At 43.4% G+C, this 18,437-nt stretch overlaps 2 protein-coding genes across 2 annotated transcripts in view; one reads left to right on the top strand and one right to left on the bottom strand.

Moving 5' to 3' along the window:
* Positions 1-5,168: 5,168 nt before the first annotated feature.
* c9h19orf67 (chromosome 9 C19orf67 homolog) lies at positions 5,169-10,034 on the bottom strand. The gene is made up of 8 exons (XM_054604751.1): positions 9,700-10,034; positions 9,344-9,551; positions 9,049-9,082; positions 8,530-8,657; positions 7,881-7,981; positions 7,258-7,464; positions 6,995-7,141; positions 5,169-6,851 (listed from the first exon to the last, which is right to left on the bottom strand). The coding sequence occupies exons 1-8, from the start codon at positions 9,828-9,830 to the stop codon at positions 6,728-6,730; spliced, it is 1,080 nt and encodes a 359-aa protein (XP_054460726.1). The 5' UTR covers positions 9,831-10,034; the 3' UTR covers positions 5,169-6,727.
* Positions 10,035-12,266: 2,232 nt separating this feature from the next.
* pkn1a (protein kinase N1a) overlaps positions 12,267-18,437 on the top strand; it is a 48,964-nt gene continuing 42,793 nt past the window's right edge. The window contains exons 1-2 of the mRNA XM_054603928.1: positions 12,267-12,590; positions 12,688-13,010. Coding sequence (XP_054459903.1) covers positions 12,990-13,010 — 21 coding nt within the window. The 5' untranslated portion in view covers positions 12,267-12,590; positions 12,688-12,989. The remainder of the gene's footprint in view (positions 12,591-12,687; positions 13,011-18,437) is intronic.

Here is an 18,437-nt window from a genome sequence, read left to right on the forward strand (position 1 = left end):
TCCTAATTCTTTTTTTTTTTTTTTTTTTTTTACTGAACAAATCTGATTACTGACCATGAGTTTTGGTTGTATATTCCTGTTTGATTTCGCTCCCCTACCTTACGATTACAGGCAATCATCCTTATCCCCGATCACTCCTCATCTCTTCTTGCACTTTAAATTGTACCCCAGCTTTTTTTTTTTCTTCTTCTTGTGTTTATCCATCTTTTGGAGTAATGAACCTTTGAACTTTAAATAAAGATTAGATTTTTACCATGATGTACTCTCTCACCGTACAGTTTCATTGAAGTGGGCTTTTGGGAGTGGCATAATTATGGTCTGTGGATCTTTTTAAAAAAAACAACAAACAAAGAAAACAATGACCGGCATTCATTTCAAGGTCTTAAACACACATACACACTCTTACACATTGGCTCTATACATCCCATTTTATTGCAGACACTTCCACTCAGCCAACCATGTAGCCCACAGCCCGTCACTGCTTCACTCTTGCCATACACTCACATAGACACTCGTACAAATATTTTAGTCAGAGGGACTCATGGCCTACCTCAAAGACTTCACCAACGCATTACTGGAAAGGATCCACCATGAGTCGACCATCAACACCACCAGAGCTTCTCATCCATGGATCAAGTTCAACATCTCAAGCAGGAAAAGGAAGTTTAGCATCTCGTCTTCCAGCCTCCAGATGAAGAACTGAACCCGGCTCATTCTGCTGCTCCTTTAATTCTCCTCCAGTCCACTCTGGGTGTGTTGCTGTTTTTAGCTCTTTTCTACTTTTTTTTTTTTAAAGCATTCTTGCTGCACTGTATTAATGTCAACTTATGCTTATGCATGTCACTGTTGCACAACGACTTGACTTTCATTACATTACTTTGGATTGGTTTGTTCAGGGTCAGCCAGATAGCTCGGCTCTAGGACTTGATGGACTCTGGTGCGTTGACTGGATTCCTCCTAAAGCCGCGCTATTCTTTCAGTTTTTCTTGTGATGCTGGATGTCTATAAATGCATGGAGAGCTTTTGCATGAATCACTGGTTGACTAACTATAAACTCCATTCACTGGGTGGCGACGGTTTAAGCTCGCAATGCGCTTTCTCTGTGATTTTTGTTTTATGTCTCACCATAGTGGATAGTGATTGCATATACAGGAAGTTGGCTGCTGTTTTTGCACACAAAAATCTTTCTTTTCTGGGTGTCTTTTTTTTTTTTTCTTGAAAAGATAACGTGTTTAAAAAAAAAAAAAAAAAAAAAAAAAAAAAATGGAAACGTTTGCTCTCTGCACAAATTTCTCCACCCTCGCCCCAAACTTCCACCCCCAGTCACCTCACCTCAGGTCACTTCTTTCTGGTGTGTTCACCATTTTCACACAAGTACTGTGGCTCCACCCCTCTGAATATTTTAGCAGGCTGTATCTGTCTCTGGACAACGCTCAAACAATGTCCCACTGTCACTTGTTCAAAGTACAAAAAAACCCCACAAATAACCGCCGGTCAGTTTGGTGTTGTAGGCCACTGGCCGACCTTTGGGCTGGGCTCCACAATGCTTCCTCTCTCCCTTCAGCTAGTTTGTTCCTCTGAAGCCTCCCCCCCTTCCCCTCTTCCCCTCTCCACCCTCCTGCTTGTACTCACACTGCACTGCTGTCACTGTCCTGTTGCCTGTCACCTGTTTTTTTTTCATAACATCACGCTACTGTATTCTTCCTTCCCCGCTTCCTCTCGCACACAGGCTTCGCTGCGCTACCCCACCCTCACCGCCGCGATCACTCGGCTTACCCCAGAACCTACTGCGACATCGTCAAGCCTCACATGGCCGCCGCCACCACCACCGTCGCCGCCTCCTCCATCACCCCGCCCAAGCTGACCTGCGCTGACCTCCCGCCCAGAAACCTCGGCCAGCACGCGCTGAGCCCTCAGCTCCGCAGGCTGGAGCAACACCAGAGGCAGCTGCTGGAGATGCAGCAACGCAGGGACCAACAGAGCAGGCCGCTGGAGGAGCAGGAGCAGGAGAGGAAGAGGAGGGAGGAGGAGGAGCAGAGGAGGAAGAAGGATGAAGCGGAGGAGGAGATAAAGAGGAACAAAGAGGAGCTGGAGAGGAAGACGCGAGAACAGCAGGCGGAGGCGGCGACGACGACGAAGAAGAAGGAAGAGGAGGAGAAATTGAGGAAAGAGGAGGAGCTTAAGCAGAGGAGAGACTTGGAACTGCAGCTGCAGCAGCAACAACAGGAGCTGAAGGAGCGGCAGCAGATCATGCAGTGGCAACAAGAACTACAACAGTCCAACAAAGGTCAGACGGCGCTGCTGTCCCCCTCCTCTGGCCTCTGCACCATCTATGAGGCGCTGGAGACCAGTGACGAAGAGGAGGCAGAAGATGAAGACGAGGGAATAGAGGAGCTCAACCCCCCTAAAGGGAAGAAGGAGCCCAGAAAAGAGAGGTCAAATAAAGAGATGGCCGACTGTGACAGAGTGACACCAGAAAAAGACAAACATGGAGACTCTTCTCCGTCCACAGAGAGCCCCCCTCCTCTTCCTCTCCCCGACTCCCCTCCGACATCCAGCAACCCCTCCCAGGATGGAGACAGCTCCTCCCCCGACCCTCCCGAGTCCCCGGAGCGACCTCCACCCCTGGACCTGGACTGGGGGAAGAAGGTGGACATCGTCCAGCAGCTGATCAACCAGACCCTGCTGCTGAACAGAGACGGCTGCTCGTCCCTGCTGCTGCTGCCGGGGGGGCGGGAGGCACGCTGAGCCCGCTGGAGAGCAGCCTGTGGCCCAGCATGCTGCCTCCGCTCACGCCTCCCTCCGCCACCGTCACCTCCGTCAGCAGCTTCTCCCCGGAGGCCACCGGGAGCTCCCCGCAGGGGGAGTGGACGGTGGTGGAGCTGGAGACGCATCACTGAGGGAGAAGCACAACATCTGCAGTACTGTGAAAACATGTAGCAACACTCAAAACAGGGAAAACGACACGAGTGCCGTCTGTCTACCACACACACACACACACACACACACACACACACACACACACACACACACACACACACACACACACACACGGGAATCCCAAACTACAAGAGGCCCAATAATAAGGTGACACACATAAGTATGCAGAGCAGCCCACACTCACTGTACTCCAAGCAAATACATATTTACTTCAGGAGAACAGCTGCACAGAGCTTGAAGTAAATATTTTTGGGCTGGGCAATAACTAGAGAAGAGGATGAAGTAGATCACTCTGTCCATCACATTGTACTGGATGGTTAAGTGTTGTTTTAAACTCATAACCAATTATTTTAGAAAGATGGCCTAAAAGAAAGTAAGAAAAAAACCACGATAGGATCAAAAAGATGGAAATAGGTTATATTTATATATACTGCCCAGCCCGAGTGGTGCTGTAGATCAGTGGTTCCTAAGCAACAACGGGTTTTCAAGTTTTTACTCTAATCGGTTTTTTTTTTTTTTTTTAAACTACTGAGTTCTTTTAAACTACTGAATATATTTGATAATTCAAATGTAGCACTCTGAGATCACAACCTGCCGACAGATGCAACGCGTGACAAAGAGACAGAGCTTTGCTTTTATGGTATAAATGTTGGGAACCCACTTGATTGACTGGAGAGATTGACAGGGATTTCTAACTGTACTGTTAAAAACGAGCACAAACTACACAGGTGTGAATGCTCGATGGTGCTGCAGTTCAACCGTTGCTCTGAGCAGACATGCTGATTCCTGATGCAGAAAAAAAGGTAAACGACATTTCTTGCCCTGAATCAAGACTCTCAGGTAGTGCTTACCCTCAGGCTGGCTACCACTCCCAACAGAGTAAATGTTTTTTTCATTTAGAACATAGAAAGCTGAAAAACTAGATAATGGTTGCAGTCAAGGTAAGTCGAGCAGGTCAGACATCTACAACGCTGCCGGAGAGTCTGTACTCGGGGCAGGACAGTCCCTGCTGCTGGTGACTAACGTGCGTTTTCATCTCTGGAACAGAAATACAAGAAGACGGACGCAAACATGACACCACACTGAAACTCAGCACCTCTCACACGACACCAACGCAAACACAAACTCTACACCCGCGGCAATATTACATTTCAATCCTTTCAACTGACAAACACCTGAAACCTGTGTGATCACTGTCAGAATCCCATGATGCACCACTGCTACTGACTAACAGGGTTGGAACGGGACACTTTTCATCACGCCAAATCTCTGTGCCATGACTGGCCACACACACACACACACACACACACACACAAACGGTGCCAAATGGCCACTATCAATCGAAGGTAAACGGACTTGATAGGTTTGGTTGTTTTACTTTGTGTTCCTCACCTGTAACCCTTTTATTTGAAGCCATAACTGTTTGTTCACACACATCCTGTTCACCTTATTCTAAACTGAGAAAACACTGGAGATGAACTTGCTACTGAGAAGCGACGAAAGATTCCGAGATTGCACTTAATCCAATTCAGTCTCGTGATTTGTACCAATTAAATGATTTCGACATTGGAGGCTAGGACACTACGGTTGGTTAACACACTTGAATTATAACGAATTTGCAAACCGAGGTCACAGAAATGTATCAAATTAGAGAAGAGGAGGATCATTTCCCAACACAGATCTTACAGTTCTTTACCAAAGGTCAGAACGACGAGGAAGCGTTTCCATTTGAAACACTGGATTCTGGCACTAATGAGCTTTTAGAAATGTGTTTTTTTATATATTTTTTGTGTGTCGAGAGTCGATTTAGTTAAATGAAATACTGCTGAAGGCCTTTTCATGGTCACTGCTCTCATGCTCATATTTAAGGTGATTCCAGTTACAGACGGATGGATGAAAACCAGTTTGTCAGGCCTTCTACACGTGTGCAGTAGGCTGCTCAGACTTTACATTCAAAGACACTGACCGACTCCGGGGTTTACCTGATACTACTGTGAAGGGCAGGGTTCCCTTTATTGTGCGACGGGAGAGAGGAATGGTTCATTATCAGGTTATTCTGGGTATTAACTGTGTATTGTTGTTGAAACTGTGATGAGCTGTGGTACGGAGGTGCGTGTTGTTGACGGTCATGCGTGTGCTGTATGTTGAAGTCAGTCTGTCGTCTGGGTCCTGTGTGTTCGTCAGTCAGTGTTTAAAGCAGTCGTCGAGGCCTCGCTTAAATTTCACGCGTTTTTTTTTAAAAAGGTCATTTTTTAGGATTCATTCAGTGGATTTCTTATCGTTTTTTGGACTGTAAATCTAAAAGGAGGGCACAGAAATTATATTTAAAAAAAATGAAAGATTTAATTCCACTTATTGTCCATTTTGATTCAGTTTTTGTATCCAGTCAGTTCTTGGCTCGCTGCCCTGCTCTCCAGTGTCAAGCAGCATATGGGCAGATTTCTGGTTAATAACTGAACTGAAAGCCGTATGAATCTGAATCCAGTGCTTTAACTTCTGATCGACCCTTCAGACAGATTCCTGTCCTTCCACACACTGTGTGTAGCAGCTGAGAAACAGGCGTTTACGCCTCTGTCCGTCTGCCCTCCGTCCTCCAGTTAGGACGCATTATGCTACTTCTTTGTTTTACGAAGCTGGACTTTTTAAATGTGCTTTCTTAATTAAACATGTCCGTGTGGTGTTTTTTGTAAACATTTATGTGTACGATGTTTTAAAAAAAGACTGCTCACTGTTATGAAGGGAAACTCCACTTTACTTTTGTACTTTAGAGATTTAGAAGTATAGCAGCCCTTAAAAGAGTCATATATAGATTTTTATTGAATGGAGAATGAAGGACGTTGGTTGTAAATGGTAGATATGATCCTTTTGTTAAGTAAATGACCTTCTTCTACTTTATATCCAGTCAAATGACCTGATGAGCTGAATGATGACAAGGTCAAACTGAACACAGTAGACTGAACTATGAGTGAACAAACTTCTTTTTGTTTCTTCGGCTCAAAGATAGTACATTTCACATTTTAGATATTAATTTATTGAATACAAAGTGAGGCCTTTGAGTGCTAATTTAAATGGCTTGATGAACCTGTTGAAGTTAACGGGCAACTCTCCCTTGAGGAGCCCAAATCATGGCAGCTTGTTTAAAAATGTACATTTTTCCATGTTTATTTAGACTCTGTGAAAGACAGAAATCTGTGATTGTGTGTAATTATTTCAATGCAATGTTTCGTGTAAATAAAATGTTTTGGGTTTTTTTAAATAACGCCTCTGGAATTCTTTACAACACAACAAAACAACTCCAATACTTAAAGAACTTAACACTTAAAACGTAACAAAATATTTACAATCTCTTATAAAAAAATCTTTTCCACGTTAACACACTGAACAGAATAGTGTGCATCAAACATCAAGAGTTAAACATCACTCATCACAGTACACGGCATAAAACTATTACTTCACTATAAAACTTTGCTTTGGAAACCAGCTTTTGTCGAACATTACAAAAACAGCTTTTAAAATGTGGAAAAACCAACAGGCCCTGAATGCATCAGGCAGAAACGATCACATATTTCACACTCGTGACGTTCTTGTGATTTCGGCTCGGGTGTGTCTGCTCTGACATCCAGATGTTGAACTTTAGAATCTCTTATTAACTAGCGTTGAGGATTCGTCTGCACCGTCCTGTGAGATCTAAACGGGTCCAGTCTCTCTTCACGTTGTTTTTCATCCGAAAGGCGCGGCCCCAGAGACAGATGTTATGTGTGTGTGTTAATACACACCATCAATGTCGTCACTCTGTCTGGTGTGACAACAGCAGCTGCTGCAGGTAGTCTGTAGCACTGCAGCTCGACGGCTCATCGCTGCCCAGGAACAGCAGCCTGTGATAGCTGGCCTGAGGGACCTCACACATGATCCTGATGGGACGGGGGGGGAACACATGAGATGGGACTCTTATCTTTTATCTTTTCACTCCCCAAAGGGACCACTAAGCATTGAAAACTCTCTTAAAGTGAAAGCGGCTAGAGAGCACCCAAGGAAGTGATGTAGCTCTGTTTACCAGTCATAGATGTCCTCCGTGTCGGGGGTCACCTGCACCCACTGACCGATGGACCACATCCTCACCACGTTGCCGTGGGAGACGCCTTGGGTATCCCCGCCGGCATCTGCGTGTGCGTTGGGAATGTCCTCGTAGCACAGGAAGTAACTGAATGGGACGTCGGGGATGAAAGATTTCTACTATAAGTCTGCTGTCCAAAAATGTAGAAAAGGGAGAAAGTAAAACCAAACAATTGGAGGGTGGAGTTATCATCCATTACTCACTACTCCGTGTCGCCGACTACCTCTGCCTCCCCCTCCTCACGCTCGTCACCCGTCTGCCGCTCGTCTCGGAGCCTCTCCACGTTCCAGCGCATGCGTTTGTAGAGGCCGGTGTCGACCCGGGCCAGGTACGGCGTGGGCTTACAGTAAAGGAACGCGGTCACCCTCAGTGGACCGAGCTGACTCTGACCCACGCAGAAGTGAGACACACTGGGAATGCACACGGGAGATTGAAGAGATAGACAATGAGAGGAAATGAAAATGGATCGGTCCCAGCGGGGGGGAAATTAGATTGTTATAGCAGCAACAAGTCACAGGATTCAACTGCTAAAGGTTTTTACTGTAAACATAGTCTGGACTGAAATAAATAAACACTTTGAGGAAGCTGTAGGCGGAAGAGACCGAAACTTGGCAAGAAGATACAACAACGAAGCTGGTGTGAAGCTGGTGCTCCAAGAAAAGAGCAACGGTTTGTTTATGACTGTATGTCTGACTGCCACATGAAGACTTGTGCTCTGCCGTGTCGTTTTTCTGCTACTATCACATGTCTAAACGAGTAGACGTGTATTAGTAGCATTGTGTTATTCTTCTGAGTGCGTGTGTGTTGTTTGTGTATGTGTGTTTACCTATTAGGCTTGGTCTCGTCCAAACAGAGGAGATTATAGCTGGCGTAGGTCAACACCAGTTGCTCCAACCTGTCACACAGCTGCTGGGAGAAGTCTAACAGCTGCACACACACACACACACACACACACACACACACACACACACACACACACACACACACACACACACAACAGAGGTTTACACTCAACTTGTAGCCGTTATACACAGATGTATTTTTCTTTCAGCAACAGATACCGTATGCCCCCCCCCCTCATTGTTACATTGCAGGAGTTTTTATGTGATCATGATCTTTGTTGAAGCAATATGTTTCATTTAGCAATTCCCAGGATGCCGCTGAAAAACGTTTGAGAGGATGTGAGTTCGACTCCATCAAAACAAACAACAAATCCAGACAATCTGGCTAATAAAATACATAACACGACCATTGACAATAAAATAATAATATGCAGGATACTTCAGGAACGCCTGATTTTAAAGAGCGTTCAAATGTTTTAAGTATGGCCTTTTACAGTAAATTGAATTGTTTTCTAAACTCTCCACTAAGATTTTCCCTAAATTTCGGCAAAAATCTAAATCCACAGCCCTAGAAGGATTTACTTCAAGCGCTCATTCGACATCCTTCTGCTACAAATATGTAAATAAGTAGGCCGAACGCACCCTTGTGTAGATGTCAAAAGGCAGCAGGGTGTGCTGGGACACGGAGCTGGTGGACTCCAGGTGGTTAAAGTACGGCTGACAGGTGTACAGGAAGCTTGGCACTGCTGCAGCGACCCTGTCTGAGCACAAAGAGGATCATATCTGTTCTCTAGCTGACCCTGTCTGCAGAAAAAAACACAAAGAGGATCATATCCACTGTTCTGTTTATACTGTTCATACTGTTCATACTGTTTATACTGTTTATACTGTTCATACTGTTTATACTGTTCATACTGTTTATACTGTTATACTGTTCATACTGTTTATACTGTTTATACTTCTCATACTGTTAAAACCTCTGCAATACAAATACACTGTGCAATACAATAGTTATAATAGTTTCTGTCTGTATATATAATATTTCAGTTACTGTGGATTCTTTACTGTTTTTTTATTGCTCATTTGCTTATTTATAATACTTATTTTGATCTTGTTTTTTTTTTTTTTTTTTACTATGTCTCTTGTTTGCACTATCCTCTATGCTGCTGTAATCCTGTACATTTCCCTGCTGCAGGACTAATAAAGGATTATCTTATTTTATCTTATTTTTTTTTTTTTATTATAATTGATCTGTTATTTATACTGTTATTTATCCAGCACATTGCACTGCACCTTTACTGCTTCTTTTGCACTTCTGGTTTTAGATGCTAAAACTGCATTTCCTTGTCCTAGTACCTGTACTCTGTGCAATGACAATAAAGTTGAATCTAATCTAATCTAATGTAATCTAATTAAACAGCAGAACTACACCAGGTTACCCGTAGACGAGCCTGGCGTGTAGGTCGTCTGCCTTGCTCATGAGGAACTGCAGCTGCAGCTCCATGGACTGGAGGCTCCTCTCCACCCGCCTGAGCCCGGGCCCGCTGCAGGCCTCACAGTCACAGCTGCAGGACGCGTGGTCACCACAAGGTGGCGCCAGAGCGACGACGGCCGGGACCGACAGCGGCTCCTCCACCTCTGAACGATGAAATACAACGAATGTCCACTGCTCCCATTGTGCAATATACACTTATGTATTCATAGATGTGTATTCATAGGTATTTATTCATAGGTGTGTATTCATAGGTATTTATTCATAGGTGTGTATTTATAGACATTTTCAAAGCATGCACAGTTAGTGTTTGACCTCCTGGCCCGGTGGTTTCTGACTCCCTCTGGCCGCTCATGTCCTCCTGCAGGACCGCAAACACGTCTGGTCCTGACGGGGAGTGTGAGGGGAGCTGGACCTCGAACTGAACCTCAACATCGGCCATGCTTTGTGTGTTTTATAAGTTTATTATTTCAGATGTAGCCTGTTACAAACTGTGTGGAAGGAGCCGTTAGCCGTTGGTCAACTCTCCTCTTCGCGCAAATGGCCGTTGATTGTAGCGAGCTAGCTAACTGTCGCGATAGTAGCTCAAATCACGCGACATTTGGAAAAAGTAAGAAACCTCAGATCACGACTGTGTGCCAGTCAGCTAACAGAATGAATCTAAGATGTCTTTAAGTATCTAATCAGCGGCCTGTTGATTATGAGGGTGTGATAAAAATGTTTTCTACATTTTAGACTTTTAGGTTTAGATACCTGTCACCTTCCCGACCTTCGTCACCTTAACCCGAGTGCCAGTTCTCCTCATATTAGACATTCTCTGGTTTAGATACCTGTCACCTTCCCGACCTTCACGTCAAGTCAGAATCTCGTCTTGCGGGCATTCTGCTAATGAATGCTGATTGGTCAGGGACGGACTTGCGGACTGATTACGACCAGAGACCCTCTCTCCGGTCAGAATCTCGTCTTGCGGGATGTGAGAGGTCAGAGGTCAAAGGTCAATGTGTCTCACCGAGAAAATATAAAACAAGGCTTTATTTATTTTTTTGCTTATTTTTTTATTTCTAATACTTGCTTTTGTGGGAGGTTTGCATTAACGTAACACAAAAATAAAATCTCAATTTATTTGAACAAAAATATCTTCCTTGTTCTGTTTTTTATGTTGATGCTGATATATTTCACATAATTGGACATCTTTCACAAACCAGGTTGTAAATTATTTTCAACTAACAATACAAACATTTGCATAATTACATTTTTGCCATGCAACATGTTTTATTACACATTTAGTTATCAGTTTATTTTTGACAACAGGACAGAGAGGTTATGCATTATCACTCTATCATGAATCATTAAAACCCTCTCAACACTTGACAACCACAAATTGAATCAATTTGTGTGAGTACATTTGTTATATTCCCAGAATGTCATTGTCCTTGCTTCTCACTTGTAGAAAGTTGAATCATACTCCGTGCAGGCTGATGATGTTTTCATGTATATACAGGATATCTAGGGCGTATGCCGGAGCATTGAGGTCACTCTCTGTTCCTATGTCCTCCCCGTCTCTGCCGGCTCATTTTCATTATGCAAATCAATTATGCAAAAACAGTCCAGTTCAGCTTCTCTGTCAAATCTACAAACGACATCCACTCACGCCACCATCACACCACCTAACCTAAACTTTCCTAAACCTAAGCTTTCTCTCTCGCTGCGCACTTTCTATTTCTCGCTCACAAACCAACTCCCAGAGGCTTTGTAATAATATATATTAGTAACATTTCCGTTGAATGAGATCAACTTCAGTTGGGTTTAGGAGCATTTTTATTGACAAATAACAAATACAAATACACTTTGGTATTACTCCTATTAGATAACGGATCTGAGTACTTCCCCCACCTTTAACATTTAACTTAAGTACTCTACCTATGCATTATTTTTTGTTACTTGTATTTCTACTCAAGCACTTCCATTTTACACCACGTAATTCTTCCACTACAATAAATTTACAGTGGCAAATATAGTATTTTTATCTACAGCATATTTTCCATAGCTTTACTTATTTACTTTGCAGATTCAATTAATAAGTAATTAAAATTAGCCTCACCTTTACCTGCTACAACACTAAAGTGATGTACACATAAATGCATCACTGATTGCAATCCAGTAATATAATATAAATATATATATATATATATATATATATATATATATATATATACAGTACCAGTCAAAAGTTTGGACACACCTTCTCATTCAACTACTTTGAAGAATGTAAAATATAAAACATATTCTGGTTTGTTGAGCATTTGTTTGTTTAGCACATAATTCCATATGTGTTCCTTCATAGTTTGGATGTCTTCAATATTAATCTACAATGTAGAAAAAAATAAAAATAAAGAAAAACCATTGAATGAGAAGGTGTGTCCAAACTTTTGACTGGTACTGTATATATAATATATATATATAATATATTATATATATATTATATATAATATATATTATATATAATATATATATACTATATATATAATATATTATATATATTATATGTATAAAAAAATATTATATATATTATATTATATTCTACCTTGTAGATGCCTATATATATATATATATATATATATATATATATATATATATATAGGCTTTATAATGTTAAAGTCTGCATAATAAGTACTTTCCAGGCATGTTACTCCACCACTGTGTTGTTCCCAGTAAGGTTCAGACTTTACAACATGTTCAACAGTTGGGTTCATCAGAAGTTACAGTCGACAAGGATGGCTAGTTCAGGTCACATGATACATCCGGGCGCGCCCCCGCCGCCCAGCCCTGGACCAATGAGCGCCCGGGCGGCATTGCTCCAGCGTCGGGAGCGCGCAGCGGGATAAAGCGTACAAGTGGTCCGTGCAGCGCTCCCGTCAGTCCCCCGCTGCGTGGACGTGGTGAGACGCTGGCTTCCCTCAGCCCGTGCACCGTGACCGAGGACTCGTCTCTTTCATGTGTCCACGGTCTTGACGTTTTGTCCCTCGTGTTGGCTGAATGGGCGGCTGGTGACGGGCTGACAGTGTGCAGCATGTGTTAGAGGCGAGAGCCCGAGTCGTGTTCACGTCCGCGGATGTTACCGGGAAAAGAGGGAGACGGGGCTTTTACGTTGCCCATGCATGTGACTCCGGGTTCAGCAGGACGTGACGGAGGAGCTCCTCCGGTGGGGCTCTGGCTGTCTGTTGAATGGCATCATGAACAATGACCGTGGAGCCCAATAGTTTCATTTCTGTGCTTTTATCCCAATGTGTGTTTTACAGAATCCCGAAAAACGAGCGGACCGTGAACGCAATTTTCTTTTTGTGAAGCAGCGCTGGTGAAGCAGGAGGTCGATCCAGGCGCGGCCAGACCAGCCAACAATGCGGATTACCTCCTGACTATTTGCCTTTGTGTCAATACAGACTGTTTGTTTGTGCAAAGTTTGACATAACACCTACAGGAGGGCTTCCTTTTCACCTCTTTTTAACATCTGTAGTCCATTGACGGGAGGTGCAAATCCCACATGTGCGCAGGGTGTCTGTGAAACTGCAAACTGGCTGACAACAGAGCAACAGGGACAACGATGGCGAACGACTCCATACAAGTAAGTAGACGGAGGAGGAGGAGGAGGAGGAGGGATGTCCTGCAGCCTGAATGCATGCTTTCATTTACCTTGTTCACCTGCAATGTTTTTGTTGATTTTTGAGCTCAGTGTTGGTTGATCTTCAGACTCTTCCTCCCCTAAGAAATACTTCAAACCAGTGGATCTTAACATTTTATTTTATTTTGGGGGGGGGGGGTGCTTGTGACCCCTTAAAATGAAGCCATTATCTGCTTGTGACCCCACCCATCCCCATAGCACATGGACTCAGTTGTCAGCTCAACCAAAGAGGGATTTTTTTCCATTTCAACAGATTTTTTTCAGAAGCAAAAGCAGAGAAATATCAGCCAAAATAAACAATTTTATGTAATAATTTTGTTTCTCTACTGCCTAAATCATCTTGTGACTTCTCTGCTCAATCTGGGGTCCCGAGCCCCAAGTTGGGAACTGCAAGTTTAAACCACAAAATGACTCAAATACAAATCTATTATAGATCAGGTGTGTGTGTGTATATATATATATATATATATATATATATATATATATATATATATATATAAATAACTCTGTACATAATTACTTTACTTTGTGGTGGTCAAGTAAACTCAATGAAAGGAAAGAGAGTTTCATACAGCTAATGGAAAAACCCCATTTTAAGATCCTTGGTGGCTTCTCAAGGGCCTTTGGTGGCCCTGTGAGGAACCACCAGTCACTCAGCTGAATTTGAAATGGATAGCTTGTCTCTTGTTAATAATGTATGATGGGATGCTTCCTGGTTGTGCAGAGGGCTCCACTGATGGTGTTCACTCACCTTTGGTGTTGCACTGCGTGTTGCGCTGTGTTTGCTATGATATGGGTCTGACTTTGTGCCTTCAAGGTATTGTGGGTGCAGATACAGGGAGTATAGGCGGGTGCGTGCAGGTAAATTCGTGTTGTTTGTTATGAAATAACCCACACCACACAAAACATTCCAACCTCCCAGCAGGCATAACACGTTTATGAAAGAATTAGGCTGCTAGCTCTGCCTTTTTCTTGGGAATAGTTGTGTGCTGAGGTAATGTATGACATGAGAATGTGGAGCAGTTTGGTCATAAACATGCAGGTGGAGCAGGTGCCTCACCACCTGTTTGATCTGCAATTACGCATTCTTGTTTGCAAGCAAGGATGTCAAGTCAAGTGTGAAGGAAGGCAGTGAGCCATGAGACCAGTTAGCGATGATGTACTGTAATTAGGAGTAGCAAAGTGATAGACGGGTGCACGTGAAAATGCAGTTCGTCAGCAGTGTCTTAAAAGCATGCTGATTTATAAACGGCTGTTTGTAATGGTAGTCGACTGAGGATTTGACATTTACAGCCAATGTTCCTCTTGTGTATTTCCGCGTCGGGTCACTGACGACATAAACCGCTGACTAAACAGTTGTTGTTTGCCCACTTCTAGTCCATCAACCGAAACACCCATATTTGTCCTTGTCATCCATTGCATTATAAATGAGCAAAGCATGCCTTTCATTTATTGTTTATTATGTTTTGATACAGGCACTCATGAGAATTCACGTCCTCGCATGATATAAACGGGGTTGCCTGGTGACGTAGCTTGCAGTCTACCTGTTGCTCAGTCCACGATTTATACACTTCTGTGGGTGTTCCTTTGGGATTCTCAAGACTTTTTATTTTTGGTGGAAATTACTCATTGTGAAGTTTTTGTCCTAAAGTCCACAACTCTGGTCCGGTATGAAATTCATCATTTTAGAGCTGAATTAATCAGGCGATTAATCAATTAGTTGTCCCAAAAAAAGAATCGGCATCTTAGCAATAAATCGCTTTTTAAGCAAAAATGCCCAACAATGGATCAATACACAAGAGTGTAATCTGCAGACTATTCAATAACATAAAAAAATCCATAGTTGTATCCTGTAAACATTTATCTCTGACGTGTCAGCGCACACATGGACGATGTCTCCACCAACTCTTCCTTTATCAGATTCAGGAAGTCCTGAGCTGCACCACGTGCTGGTAGTAAAATCTGCCACAGTCTGTGTTTAATTATGCTGCTTTAGTGCACCATGTTATCTGACTGCCTTTTTAAATGCTTTGTGCCGAGTTAGTTTGCCACTTCAACCAGGATTCATTCCAGCTTTGGTGCCTTTTTAATGTCCCCGGGCTAGACAGCTTAGCCATTAAAGCGTATCAGAAGTCCTCATATGGGAAACCTCCAGGGTCTGAAGATCTGTGCCAAACAGATAGCAGCTAAATTTGGCCGTGCCCTGTTAGTTGGCCTGCTCCCATGGCCGGTCCAATGATACGTCATTGATTGAATCAATAACCCAATGAGGCGGCTGGAGCTTGACCATGCTTAGCTGCTCACTCAATGAAGCCAGCTGATCTTGATCTTCACTGCACCCCAAAAGAGCTACTGGTGATGCATTTTGCCTTGGAACACTGCAGAACTACCAGCATACAAACAGCAGTCCCTCATGACGCTCAACGACCAGTGATGGTCAGTGAACAAAGGGAAGCAGAGAAGGGAAGATGGAGATGGACAGATCAAAAGGTCTCCCTTTGATCTTTGACGTACGGTGGGAAAAGAGGGAATCTTTCAGTGGCTGCTGTGTGGACAACACTGAAGCCATTATTCCCACTCTCTCCACAGAACCTTTCTTGCTGGTCCAGAAACAAGAGCTGAGGGAATTGATTCACACCCTCTCTGTGTGTGTGCGCTGAAATCGAGATTCTCCGTTCTTTGTTGCAAGCCTTTTTTTTTTTTTTTTTAGTGCATGTTAGCGAGCCCCACCGGCTAGCTCACGGCTACAGCTGATGTGGCTGCTCGACCGACGGCTTCGTAACAGAAAGGTAAACACTTTTAGCTGTTAGCACCGTTCGCTGCGAGCCGTCGGCTCATCCGTCGCCATGTTGAGAGCTGTTTAGAGGCAACAAATGAGCTCTGAATATTGAATTTAAACACTTTTAAGGAATACAGACCAAGATTATTGAAAAGAAGGCTCTATTTTTTTTAAAGGATCAACATCAATGCAGCAGTTGTGACATCACCTGAGGTGATTTATACAACTTCAAGCAGCTCCTTCTGCAGCCACGAAAGACTTTACACATCTTCTTTTCACATATGCAGCAGTACTGCCCAACACCTGTTAACAGACTCATGTGTAAAATCGGTGGAGTTCCCCTTTAAGCTTCCGTTATTGTGGATATGAAGCAGGCAGCGGAGCCCTTTACCCCTCCCATACAGCGAGCCATTTGTTTGCGCCCCACAGGAAGACGATATTAAACAGCCCTAACAGGAGCCTGAACCCAACTGCGTCACACTTCCTGATAAAGGTTAGAGGGGAGACGACAGTGGAATGGATGGGGGGGGATGTGTCGCTGCTCTGTACAGTAAACTGTAGGAATCTGTGGCGGTTTCAGAGTGTTGTACACGTTTTTCCACTTTGTATGTTCACTGGAAAAAAGTCCAGACCAGTGAGATGAAAACATGCATACATGGGCACAAATGTTCATGTTCGCAACTGCACACACTCCCGAACACACAGATGTAACAGCTGACACACACACACACACACACACACACACACACACACACACACACACACACACACACACACACACACAGTCAGACACTCCAGGGAATGCATAGGAGTACTTCCCATAAGCCTTAGCATGACGTAAGGAGACAGTTATGTGCACAAAGTAGGTCTTTTCTCAGCTCTGCCCTGGGGCCACAGAGGCAGACAGAATCCACAATAATGCACCAAGGAACTGTTGAGCAACAGGAGACTTGGAGACATCTTAGACATCTCAGTTTATTAAAACAATGTGGTCTAGCAGGGCTCCCCATCATATGACACAGTCTCTCACATGAGCAATGCTATATTTAGACTCGTAACCCATGATCATAACTTCATATTGGCTCTCCTGACTGTGTGCTTTATATTGTGTCCGACCCTCAAGGAAAATGCAGTCTTTATAAAACAGTTACCAATACTGTGTATAAAGTATCATTAAAGCAGCCGAGCATATAGAGGAGTCGAGGAGGAAATCACCGCCGTGCTTACCAGCAAAGTTAGCTATTGAAACCGATTTGAGTCAGAATAAGGCAAAGATAGGCCTGTTCTCATTTCTATATACCAATGTCGCAATCAAAAAACGTCTGTTTATATATAAAAAAAAAAAAAGAATGCACCGCTTTTGATAGGACCTGGTATCAATAGTGAATTGATCCGGAGCATGCAATGGAAATGAGGCATTAGTGTTGGGCACAGTAAGGCGACTGTCCGCTGATTGACTCTATTTAGTGTCTCCATATGGTGTCTTCCATCACAGAAGCTCATCTGTGTGTCTGTCAGTGGCCATTTTTCCACTGCAGGGCTTGGATGTACTTGCTAAGGGACAACTCAGTGTTGATTTTAATGGACATATTTGTCATTCCAACTGTAAAGAAAATGCTGAAATGTAGTTTCTTCCGGGAGGAGAGTGTGGAAATAAACACATTAAAAATAAAACATATAAACGTTGCCTGGAGAAAAGCATTTAAGTTTTACAATTTCCTACTTTTTCTATGCAACTAGATCAAAAAGTAGTAATTACCATAAGTGGCAGGCAATTTACACATTCATGTGCAAAAATACCCACAAAGCTCTGGATTGGAAGTTGCTAAACGCTCTACTATGTCCACCAGCTAGCCTCTGACTGTGTCTGCTGCTGTTTGGCAGAGAGAATTATCAGAGCTTTTACTCTGAAAACAGCTTAAGACTGCGGCTAATCGGAGCGGTAGCATGAACCGAAACATTAGAGTCGAGGACCAGATACTTTATCGATGAGCTGAAACTCACTATAAAGCGGAGAGGAACCGAAGATTCAGTCGATTATTCTCTGTAGTCTCATATTGTCATTTGAAACATTGTTGTTATAAAAACTAGTGTTTAGAGCCGCTTTAAAGTGCTCATAATGTAAATTTGACCATGTACACTTCCATGACCGTTGGCATGGCAACTCGATCCGCTGAGGAAGATCATGTGAAATGATCAAAAGCTCCCGAACAGCATCTGAATGAAACCTTAACGTTTTGGAACAAAATAACTTTAGTTCCAGAGGAAGTTTGCTGACGAGGTTTGTGGTTGGTCAGCCCATTGTTAAGTCTTGTAATGCCTTTTTTAAAATCATATACACATATATGTATGTGATATGCCTAACGGTTTTGCTCTGTGACTTGGCTGATTGAAGCTGGATCACTGTGACTCTGCTAGGAGCAGTTCACATGTGGGTAAGGCTTTGCTTGGGCCCAAGGGTGGAGGGTTGAGGGTGGAGGGAAGGGGAGGTCTAAAGGGCATTATGCTGATGATGAGGCTCTACAGCCACAGCAGCACAATAGGTTGTATTGTCTGACACCAGCGGCCCAGATCACATTCAGTTCACTGCG

The sequence above is a fragment of the Anoplopoma fimbria genome, chromosome 9 (assembly GCF_027596085.1).
Source record: "Anoplopoma fimbria isolate UVic2021 breed Golden Eagle Sablefish chromosome 9, Afim_UVic_2022, whole genome shotgun sequence".
Classification (NCBI taxonomy): domain Eukaryota; kingdom Metazoa; phylum Chordata; class Actinopteri; order Perciformes; family Anoplopomatidae; genus Anoplopoma; species Anoplopoma fimbria.

Bases quoted from the DNA above. Each gene is read 5' to 3' on its own strand.
- c9h19orf67 (XM_054604751.1), bottom strand. From the start codon at position 9,830: ATGGCCGATGTTGAGGTTCAGTTCGAGGTCCAGCTCCCCTCACACTCC. The intron at 7,982-8,529 runs GCCTACTTATTT...GTGTGTGTGCAG, and splicing joins TCTACACAAGGGTGCGTTCG to CTGTTAGACTTCTCCCAGCA. The intron at 7,142-7,257 runs GTGAGTAATGGA...CGTCCCATTCAG, and splicing joins GTAGTCGGCGACACGGAGTA to TTACTTCCTGTGCTACGAGG.